At 47.4% G+C, this 11,439-nt stretch overlaps 1 protein-coding gene across 4 annotated transcripts in view; it reads left to right on the plus strand.

Annotated features, from left to right (window-relative positions):
- The window catches only part of GOLGA3 (golgin A3), a 46,901-nt gene extending 37,883 nt beyond the window's left edge, over window positions 1-9,018 (plus strand). For all 4 annotated transcript variants that reach the window (XM_070769266.1, XM_070769265.1, XM_070769264.1 and 1 more), the window contains exons 19-24: window positions 1,951-2,090; window positions 2,682-2,814; window positions 3,030-3,152; window positions 3,898-4,062; window positions 4,927-5,090; window positions 5,671-9,018. In XM_070769266.1, the coding sequence (XP_070625367.1) occupies window positions 1,951-2,090; window positions 2,682-2,814; window positions 3,030-3,152; window positions 3,898-4,062; window positions 4,927-5,090; window positions 5,671-5,887 (942 nt within the window). In that variant the 3' untranslated portion in view covers window positions 5,888-9,018. The remainder of the gene's footprint in view (window positions 1-1,950; window positions 2,091-2,681; window positions 2,815-3,029; window positions 3,153-3,897; window positions 4,063-4,926; window positions 5,091-5,670) is intronic.
- The last annotated feature ends 2,421 nt before the right edge of the window (window positions 9,019-11,439 follow it).

The following is an 11,439-nucleotide window of genomic DNA, read 5'->3' on the forward strand; positions in this document are numbered from 1 at the left end:
TGGTGACCCCATTTGTGTTAAAGAAGCACCCAAGAGCAGTGGTTCTGGAGACCCGTGCCATTCTTGACATCTAGAGCAGTTTTCCTGGCTGCTGCCTTCCACGCTCAGATGTTCACCAGTGCATCAGGTGGCTCATCCCACAGAGAGGCCTGCCCCAGCCACCCCACAAACGGAGTGGACGTCAGGCTGTAGACTTAAAGTTTTAACATCATGATGCATCAGCTGTGGTTTCTGTGTAGCCCTTTCCCCATGAGGACATCAGCGTCCTGGGACAAGGTCTGTGGCTTGTTTGTCCTCGTGTCCCCAGTGCCTTCTCAGAGCAGATGGCAGAATACGTTTGTTGTGGGCACACTCCTGTGTGTGTAGGTGCCTGTCACCTGGGTTTTGCCACTTACTTTTACATTTCTCCATGATAATGTACTAGAGATAGAAGAAGATAGTTTTTTTTTATTTCGTGAGTGAGACAGTAAGACATTCTTTTATTTATTTTTTAAAATATTTTTTGGCTGCACTGCACAGCATGTGGAATCTAGTTCCCCAACTAGGAATCGGAACCCGTGCCCTCTGCATTGGAAGCACAGGGTCTTAACCATTGGACTGCCAAGGACATCCCCAGACATTCTTTTAAAGTAGTACTAGTTTTAAGATATATTAGGAATATTGTTATGTGATCAGTTATTAGCTTCTTCTTGACCCACATGTGCCTTGTTTGCCATATTTAATCCTTGCTTGCAGTTGCTGCACATCTGATGGTTCTAAACTAAGTCAGCAACTCTCCCTGCTTTTCTGTACCCCACCTTCCTGTCTTTTGATTTGTACTCAGGTATCACTTAATAGTTTTATTCTCACCTTTAAGTTGTAACTAGGCAATTTTTAACTGGAAGTGCTGGGGGGATGATGTATAATTGATTTCTTTTTTTAAGGGCAGTAATTGTAAATGATGCCTATTTATTTTTCCAAGTACATTTGGTCTGATAGTCCTAATTGTAAAAATAGTACATACTAGCAAAAATTTTCGGAGAAGCCAATGGCACCCCACTCTAGTACTCTTGCCTGTAAAATTCCGTGGACGGAGGAGCCTGGTGGGCTGCAATCCATGGGGTAGCTAAGAGTCAGACACGACTTCACTTTCACTTTTCACTTCCATGCATTGGAGAAGGAAGTGGTAACCCACTCCAGTGTTCTTGCTTGGAGAATCCCAGGGACGGGGGAGCCTGGTGGGCTGCCATCTATGGGGTCGCATAGAGTCGGACACGACTGAACCGACTTAGCAGCAGCAGCAGAAATTTTTAGTGCATGTGGAGAATAAGTATCTGGAATCTCTACCTAATGACAACCACTGCTAATACCCTCTATTGGAGTTTTTTCCAAGTGTATATGAGTTCTTTCTATATTCATTTGTCATATACTATAAATATTTTTATTAAACTTCTTTTACATGAAGTACTTGCTAGTGTAGTTAGACAAGAAAACTAAAATATTGAAAAGGCAATTGAAATGTGTTGTTATATTCTGAGAATTTGCTTATCTTCTCAGAAACCTTGAGATAAAATGTTGTTAACCATGAAAAAGCTAGTTACATCCTTAAAGGAAGATGAGCAGTAGCGTTATTATACTTAGATGGTCTGATGGAAAGGTAGATTCTTCCTCAATACATGAATTATGAACAAAAGTAACAAGAAATATGTAGATACACTTGAAAAAGACTATAAGAACCACTGAGGCCAAGAAAGTTGAACATAATGGTTCACTCAGCAGGTGCTGCTGCCGTGTCGCATGCTTTCAGGCCAAGTGTGTGTTCAGTACTTTCGTCCTTGACAGGCACCTTGAAAAGCTGTGGAAGGAAGGCCTGCAAGAGCGGCTAGGAGGCGGGGGTTGGGGCAGCTGCCTCCACACGTGCTGCGAGGTTCTGCCTCTGTCCTTGACAATGCTAATGTTTTTTTGTTTTAGGTTGCTGCAGCCAAGGCAGAAGCAGGCCACAACCGCCGCCACTTTAAGGCTGCCACCTTAGAGCTGAGCGAGGTGAAGAAGGAGCTGCAGGCCAAGGAGCAGGAGGTGCAGAGGCTACAGGCAGAGGCCGACGGGCTCCAGTAAGTGGGAGTGGGTGTTGCCACCGTCTCATCTCCAGTTAGCACCTTTGACACACCAGGGTCCCCTGTGTTCTAGCAAATTGCTGGGCAGATCTCCGGAGGCAGATCTAAGGAGGAGAAATGCATCCAATTGCTATCTCAGAACGCCTGCACCTTAACACTGAAACTTGGGCCTTGATGCTGTGCGCTCCCACTTTATGCCTTGCTGGTCCTTCTGTGAGGACAGAGAGGCCTGGGGGCTGCACCCACCACCGATGCTCACTGTGGGCTCCCACTGGGGGAGTCTCGGCTCGAACGTGTGTAAGTGCACACGTTTTGGGCAGTGCACACGCACTGAACTCCGCGGCACTTTCCCTCCCATTGTAATCTATGATTGGGCACTCATGGAGACGCCCTCCCAGGCGTTGTGAGCGTTAGTTGAGCGAGTGCATTCACAACTCCTAGAACAGTCCCCATCCAGGGGGTGCGGTACGCGAGTTTTGTCCTTATGAATGTTACCCAGGACATCTAACAGTCAACTGAAAGCATTTTTGAGTAGGAAGGTCATTGGAAGAATGCTGTAATTTTACTCCTTCTTGTTTTTTGTGCTAGGATCCAGGAGGGGAAGCACTCGCAGGAAATAGCAGAATTCCAGGCGGAGCTGGCAGAGGCCCGGACCCAGCTCCAGCTGCTGCAGAAGCAGCTGGATGAGCAGCTGAGCAAAGAACCCATAGGAAACCAAGAGGTGACTCACTGGCAGCTTTCCCTCCCCAGTTAACAGGGCTTATAGAACAAGACTCTGCTTGACACATTCACTTCATTCCCTGTCTTCTTGGAAAGGGATTTTTTTTGTTTCTAAGTGTTTTAAATGATACGAAGAGATAGCGTTACAGCAATTTTATAATGCAAGAAAGCCATTTTAAAATTCTTTGGGTCATGTGATGTTTTTTCCATCTCTAGATGGAAAATCTCAAATGGGAGGTGGATCAGAAAGAGAGAGAAATCCAGTCCTTGAAACAGCAGCTGGACTTGACCGAGCACCAGAGTAAACAGGAGTTGGATGGAATACAGCAGTCATTACAGGTACAGGTCATGTCAGGGCCCCAGCAGCACTCCCCCAGCTCTTTCCAGTATCATGCCAAGCAGTATGCTACATGTACAGCAAGAGTTTTTTATGAATTGAGTGCTCACACTAGATCGTTCATGTTTCAGAAAGCAGCCCAGGTCAGGCAGCTGAGGGACACTGAGCAGAGAGACCAGAGCCCCTGGGCCGAGCTGTGGAATTGTCCCAGGAACGAGATCTCATTAAGTCCAGTATATGAGAGTGCAATTCACCAGTGTGTGATGAGCTTCTCTGAGAAGAAGTCTATATACATATAGTCTTGACTGCTCGAGGACGGGATCAGGGTAGGGGGGCGGGGGGTGACTCTGACTGAGATTCCTACATGTGGATGGACAGCTTGAGTAATCATCAGAACTGCTTTGTCTTCTGTCTCAGGAACAGTTAAGCTTATTCTAGTAGCTGACCTTGGAATTTAAACAAGGATTGGGTTCATTGTCAACTGTGGATATGGAAATGTTACTGGTTCCTCAGCAGAAGCTCTGAAGTTTGGATGGGAACATTGAGGACAGAATTGTAACTGGATTCTCTGCAGTGTAGACTCCTAGAGAGGAATGTTGGTGAGAGGGGAGCGTCACATGAAAGCTTTAGTGTACAAAGCCAGGCTAGTAGCCCCAGCCCCTTAGAATTGTGACATACAAACTAAGATTTGTGCAGTGTGCTTAAGATCTTTCAGTTTTTGAAAATCTATGACTACACTTTCTTTAGAATATTAAATCTGAGCTGGAGATGGTGCGGGAAGACCTGTCCATGACCCAGAAAGATAAATTTATGCTTCAAGCTAAAGTGTCGGAACTGAAGAACAACATGAAGACACTGCTCCAGCAAAACCAGCAGCTCAAGCTGGACCTGCGGCGGGGAGCAGCCAAGATGGTATGAGGCCGCCCGGGCCATCAGCAGGCCGTTGTAGATGTGTTGGCGGATGGTCGGCAGGCATTCAGTCATAAAGTTACATTTAACCAATGTTGGGCAACAGCCATGTGAGATGATGATGGCATATTCTTTTTGGACCACCGGCCAAATCTTTTTAATTTAGTGCTTTTTCTAACAGAACGTTGGCCTCTTTCTATGAATTCAGATGCCATTTTATTGTAATATGCTTTACAAACAAAATGAGGGCATGGTTTGCTTGTGTTAACAAGAGTCCCTGGCCTTCTAGGTGAGCCCAGCTGGGACACACAGCTGCCAGAATAGGCTCGGGGGCCCAGGAACCCCTGAAACTGCTGTCATGAGCTCTTTCAGATTATCTGTTTACCCACAGTTTGTTTCTCTCCTCAGCCTATGTAAATACTTTGCTGGTGCAAAGAACTTACTCAAATTCAGAGGTTTATTTAGCATGGTTTGGTTATCTATGGAAAAAGTAGGAAGTCCAAGGAAGGGGAGTCTTACGAGTTGGAAAATTGACTTAATTTCTCAGGGAAACTCAGAGTCAAGGCCTTGGTCTCTCTGGAAAGCCCCACCTGTGAGCTGTCATTAGGGGGCCTCCAGTCGGGTCCATGCCCCTGAAGAGCCAGGACTATAGTATTTGTTACGTGGTTAGGAAGAAGATTTTCTATTTAGCAGACATTTCCTGAACCCCTGAGGCTTCCAGCTCTGCAGAGTGGGAGTTGCCTCCCCAGAAACCTTTGGGGAGCTGAGGAGGTGCCTCCAGAAGCACGTGTGATGGCAGGGACCCTTGGGGAAGGGGTCGGGGGTAGGCCTCCAAGTGGGAAACTAGCTGTGTGCTTTGAAAAACAGAGAAAGGAGCCAAAAGGAGAAGCCAGCTCTTCCAGCCCCGTGACACCGGTGAAGATCCCTGACTGCCCCGTCCCCGCCTCGCTGCTGGAGGAACTGCTGCGGCCCCCTCCCGCCGTGAGCAAGGAACCCCTCAAGAACCTCAACAGCTGCCTCCAGCAGCTCAAGTACGAACCACACTGGGCTCCGCGGCTTAGTCTTTACAGATAAATTGCTTGTTTAACTTGGAAGAATCTTTCCTGTTACAGCACCCCACGTCCAGCAGAGGCTGAGCAGCTCTGGGGGTGGAGGGTGGGAGGGGAACATGGGGTCCCATGCCTCTCCCTTTGTCTCTAAGGTGGGAGCTGTCCTGAGCTAAATGACCCTCAGTGGCCAAGCAACAGGAGGCCTGTGTCTGGAGGGTGTGGGCAGGTATCATTTTTGACCCTGAAGAAGCCAGGAAGGACAGATTCAGCTCTGTCTTCCCCACATTCTCCTCAAGCAGCAGTCAGCGTGTGCAGAGCTGCCTGGCTTGTGGGCCTCTGTGGGTGGAGGAAAATGCCCAGAGTCCCTTTTGTTCTGTGACCCAATTAGTTTGCTGGTCCCAGTAGAGAAGTTCAGTGGGTCCTGTGAGTGTGAGCACCTGCTGTCCAGTTGAGGCTCGTCAGGGCCGAGTCCCAGGTGATGGGCTGTCTCTAGGGGAGCAGCGGCGCCCTCCCTGGCTCTCCTTTGACTGCGTCCCTTCCTCTCCCTCCCCTGTCTCCGCAGGCAGGAGATGGACAGCCTGCAGCGCCAGATGGAGGCACACGCAGTCACTGTGCATGAGTCGCTGTCCTCGTGGACTCAGGGGGACCCTGCCAGCCCCTCACCACCAGGAGATCACGCCAACCCTAGAGGAGACACAGAGCGGCATGGTCAGGGCAGGGCCTCGCAAGAAGGGCTTGGAACAGTGACCACCGAGCATCCCCACCCCAAGTGTTTGTAACTACCCCGAGGAATGTTCTCTCATCAATGTTATTTATTTGACTGTGTGCTCTATGTTTTTCTAAGAGGTGAAATTTAAGTTTTGCGTTTGCCTTTACAAGGAGTAAAATAACAAAACAGGAGCCAAGGATTGAGAAATAATCATTTGCAGATCACAACCAGCTTTTCCCATGAAGTGACCAAATCTTAAAAACCTAATTTAGGTCTCAGTGAGACATTTTTGGATGTGTCTGAAGCATATGTGTAGAGGAGGTATCTTAGGCATGACCATAGACGCTGCTCTCGGACGGTTGCTGGTAGAGATGTTGCACAGCTGAGTCCGGTTTCTCACTTTCCTGCCTGATTCAGTAAGAGTTTTACTACCCTGCAGGAGTGAGGCTTCATTTGCACCTTTGGTTTTTATTTTATTTTATTTTGATTTCAATAGCCATCTCTCCATAGGATATGTATATAAATACTGAAAATCATAATCTAAACTTTAAAAAGTATATCCTTATATTATTTAAGAATGACCCGAATTGTCTTTTTATTGATTGCCTTTTGAAAATCTGCTGTTAGGAAATAATGTACATGTAGAATTTAGGAATGTCAAAAAACTATATTTTAAGAAATTTATTCACCTCCCAAAGCCAAATATTCTTAGACAGAAGTTCTTTGTTATTTTAGTTTCACTCTATTTTGAGGGTCTTTCCTTGTCATGAGTGCACAACGCCCACCTGTTCGAGCCCTGGTCCTGCATGGCCTCACTCACCCCAGCTAACCCCTGGGCAGGCCTGATGACCACCAGGATGCCACACAGACGCTACAGTCAGCAGGCACTGACCTGACGCGTGAGGTGTGGGGAGGGGCTTCAGGAGAAGAGAGGAGGGGCGGTGAGGAGAATAAGGAGGGCTGCCTGCAGGCTCCCAACCTGGGAGCAAGGCTTCCCCAGGCCTTCCACTTTACCTTTGTGTGGAAGTGTCCATCAGCACTTGTGTGGTCATCACAAGATTTGCCGGCCTGTGTGTGTGACAGCCTTCAGAAGGGCCTTCCCCTCTCATCTGGAGAGCAGCAAGGTTTCTGAAAGGGGCAGGTCAGCACAAGATGGTCTCTGGAGCCTCCCATGTGGGACGCCTTACTGGAAACGAGACACCCCAAGTGTGTGAGGTCCCACCTAGAATGACTGAGACTCGAGGTTTGAAAGTCTGTTGCTAGTTTGCTAAGATGATGTCAAATAATGTTTATTGTTCCAAGTTGAGAGAGAGAGAGAATGGGTCTGTGTGCCCCCCGTGCAGGGCGGCTGGTCTGAAGATGAAGTCTGCGGTGTTACTGATCAGGCCAGACACGCTCGTGTCACCTCATCACCTGGGTCTCTTGTGGAGAAAACAGCGTGGTGTTTTTAAGCTGCTTGCATTCTCTCACGATATGCTGTTAGAAGGTTAACCAGTAAGGTTAAAAGAGCACTAACCAGAAAGATGTTTAGCGTTTTTAAAAGTTCTCCAGCAAGTATTGGAACTTCTAAAATACGTATATCATTTGTACAGGGTTATTCTTGGAAACTATACTTGAACCTTCATTATAAATATATTCTACTTTTCCTTCTAAGTTTGAAATCATCTTTGACAAAACTGTTTTTGTACCATTGGAAAAGAAAAATGGTAATTTACATTCTTATTTATTTTGGCTGCATTATCCTTTAATTTTAGAGCCAAGAAGTCACTTAGCCTCACTTTGTAGCTGCTTTCTCGCTCCTTGCTAAGGTCTTCTGGGAAATCACCGTGCATCTTCTTCCTTAGGAAATGATGAGCGAATCTTGAGTGTGTCCATCAAGAGAAAGCCAGTCTCTGTTTTTCACCCCTTTTCCTTTGTGGAGTCACCCTCTGTTTCAGCAGCAGCGCCTCCTTGGGGCTCCTGCCAACCTCTTGTGCCAGCCTTGTCCGTAGTTCTGTGCCAGCCTGGCCTGCCTCTGGCCCAAGTGCTCTGGCTGCCCCCCACCCCCTGCCCTTTCCTGTGTGTGCCCCTTGTGCCGTCATGTCTGGCCTGCAGTTCCTAATCTGGGGCCCTTGTGTCCAGGCTTCCTTAACAGATCATCCTGAAGGAGGAAGTTGGACTGAAGTCATCTGCTCTTGGTTTGTTAAGGCTTTTTTTTTTCCTCTGAGGGACTTTACTGGCACTCCTGCCTCACAGCATTTGAAATATTCTTCTTCCGTGGGCAGAAGTGGGAATTAGGAATTTTCTCATGGAAAACAACAGTCAACTCTGGAGTACTTGTAGAAACACGTTCGTCGTCACGTTGCATTTGTGTATGTTATTAATCCTGTATCTCGTGTCCTCATTGGAGGGCGTGTCAGCTTGGACACTTCACGATATCATGACTTGATTTTCTTATGTTCCAAAAATAACTTCCTGCGAGGTGGTTATCATTGATTTTTCCACGGTACCCATCACATAGATGCCACGGATTTACATGCCTTCGTTCTACTCTTCAGGAGGTGTAACAGGCATTGTTTTTGATAGGATGTGAAACTGGTTCATTCTCTGGCCTGGGGTCCAGGTACCAAGATGGGCCTTGAAGAAGACAGCCCGTGGAAGGCTGTGTTAGGAAGATTCTCATTAAACTCTTCCTCAGTTTAAAGACTTTCTTGGTCTTAAGGATACTGCTAAAGCCATGGGCCTGCAGAGTCATCAGGACATATATTCCTATGAGCATTTTTTTAACAAAAATTAAATGTCATGTAAAGACTGCTAGTAGTGAAAGGGACCAGCAGATCTGAAAGACAGATGTCCCGGAGCCTCCCTAAGAGCCCATGACATGCGTAGTGCGGGGGCGTGTGAGATGCTCTGAGCCTTACTCAAACAAGTCACTCACTCCCATGCCGGGCGATTCTCAGCGTATGGTGGTCTCAGGTTACGATAGGATCCTTGAGGGTCATGTTTTAGAGGATCTAGAAAAACTCGGTGGTGTTAAGTTATTCATGTCTATTAAAAATTTCCTCATTAAAAGGGAGTCCTCAGGTTGGGGCTGTTCAGGGGAAAGGTGTCACCATGCACAAGAAATTGTAACTTTAAAAAGCATGTTGATTTTTTTATAAATTTAAGTATGCTTGGGAATTCCTTGAATTTTGTGCAATAAACTATTTTTTGTTAAAGATTTTTATATTTCATTGGGGGTGGCTTCATTTTCAGCTATATATTTTGTCATATCTGGGAGTAACTTTTACCTCATGTTGTTAACCAACTCTGTTCAAACACTTAAAAGAAATTTATTCTGCCAAAGCTTCAGATGGCTGTGAAATCTGGCTTCTTGTGACTGCTTTTGACCAAGCAGAAGAGCAGCACCTGGCCTGTATCTCTTCCTTCTTTTTGTAGCTTCACTCATCGCCATGTGCTAGTGATGATAGAGGTGGGACACATTCACAGAGGAACGCTCCTTCACAGGGGAGACACTTCTGAGTAAACCGCTCCTGAGGCTGCGGATGCGCCACACACGTGCTTCCTGGCCTGGAGTGTTGCCCAGCCCCGGCCTCCACTGACCATCCCTTGCCCACGGCAGTCTCAGCTTTGTGGCTCCCCAGTCTCACCGGTCTTTTTCATTCACACTTTCTTTTCAATCAATGAGAGTAAACCGGATGTAGATTCTTCATTTAAATGTTATCATTCTTCAGTTAAATGTTATAACCAGCATGGTAAAAAATGTACAGAAAATGAGAAGTTAATCAGTGATCACAGAATTTTATTTTGTGATGGGACAGATACATGTTTTATTGTGCTTCTGCCTCATTAGCGTCTATAAGCAATTTAGGGTCAGGCATTCCGTGTACCACCCAGACCTAAATGAAACTGCTCTGACTGCCTCCTTTTGTGATCTTAACTTCCTGAAACATTACAGATGCAAATTCTCACCTCTACAATCAGTAGTCATGAAGGGGGTGATCATAGGTATTAACTTTTTCCTTTTTCTGTAAAGCTGGTACACATTTGCAGGCGCCAGACAAATGAGTTGATGGATGTATTTTTAAGCTGTATCTCCTTCATCACATAGAAGTTCTCTGCTGTACCCTCCTAACAGTCGTACAGTGGGTATTACAGGAGTGGTCCAAGTGAAGATTTATGGGCAGCTGCTTCGTGGCTCCAAGGGGGCTGGAGTACTGGCAGAAACACATGCTGAGTGCGGGGCCAAGGATGTGGCTCTGAGTCCTCCAAATCACGCAGGCTCCCCTGTCGTTGTGCAGACTAGGTGGGGAGTAGAGAAAGGATTACTGATGCCATGGTGCCCAGTGTGGTGGATAAGCATGATAGCTGTTGGAAGAGTCTCCAAGCCTTCCCCTTAGATGAGGCGGAATTCTTAGCCATCAGCAGCGGCCCATACCAGAAGCAGCATTTATTGGAATTCTGCTTGCCTTTATGCCTGTTTCACTTTAGCAAAGAATGTTGCAGCTTCTGGTAAAAAAGAATTTTCTTTAGCAGTGCCTTTTTCCTGGAAACAGGGGAGGTGTTAAACTGTGTTGCTGATCCTTTTGTCTGCCTATTGGGGGAGGGGCAGCACTCCTATGCCAGGCCCCTTCTCTCATCCCAGTCCATCCGTGTGCTGAGTGGGTGCCTCCAGGAGCTCAGAGCAGCTTCTGCCCCAAGCAGCATGCTTCTGGGCTGGGTTGGAATTGGAAACGTGTGGATCACTGTGGCATCTGGAGGTGGAAGCACCTAGAAGTTCTCATCAACTCAACCTTCCTTCACCTGGTCTGGGAATTGCTGGAGGAAGTGACCCACGGGGTTCTTACACATAATCTCCAGGTCAGAACATGACACAGGAACATTTCTGGGTTCGTGAGTTCTCACAGGACCTTCATTTTGTTTGTGAGCTTTCAGTGTGCATTTCTAAATACCTGGTAAGACATTTCAAAGTGATTTTCCTATACTTGAGCCTTGGTGTATTGAAAGCCAAAGGGCTCGCCTTCATCCAGAAAACAGCCCCTTCCCTTGACTGACTGACTGACAGTAATAGAGTCCCCCTGGCCTCCTAACCCTCAGGGTCTCCTCGCTGGTCTGGCCCAGCCCACAGCTCCTTCACAGCCCAGGTCTCTGCTTCATACCCCCTTCCTTCTCCGCATCAGCTTGGAACCTGGCTTAGCTATAGACCCAGTCCTGTGATGGTGTCCAGGCCTTCAGAGGCATCCTCCTTGCTCTGCTGCCCGGAACACATGCTTGCTAGCCCTGCATGTGTAAGTTCTATACACATGACCCTGATTGGCCTCTCTCGCTTCTCAGTGGAGCTTTGACCGGACTCCAGAGCCCTCACCAGTGCTGTTCTCCTCTGCCTCCCTAGACACACGCGCACGGCAAGGTGGCAGGCTCAGCTACCCGAGCCAGAGAGACAGTGCACAACATTGGCCACCTGCTGTAAATCTTTTCCCAAGGTCACAGCCTCGTCCTCGGGTGGTACTCCCAGTCAGCATGAACACCTGAGTGATGGTACCAGCAGCTGACCCACAATGGGTGGCAGGTGGCAGCAACAGTAAACCTGTTCTCTCAAGCCCCTGGAGACTGGGGGTGACCTGTTAATGCGACATGACCCAG

The sequence above is a fragment of the Bos indicus genome, chromosome 17 (genome assembly GCF_029378745.1).
Source record: "Bos indicus isolate NIAB-ARS_2022 breed Sahiwal x Tharparkar chromosome 17, NIAB-ARS_B.indTharparkar_mat_pri_1.0, whole genome shotgun sequence".
Classification (NCBI taxonomy): Eukaryota; Metazoa; Chordata; class Mammalia; order Artiodactyla; family Bovidae; genus Bos; species Bos indicus.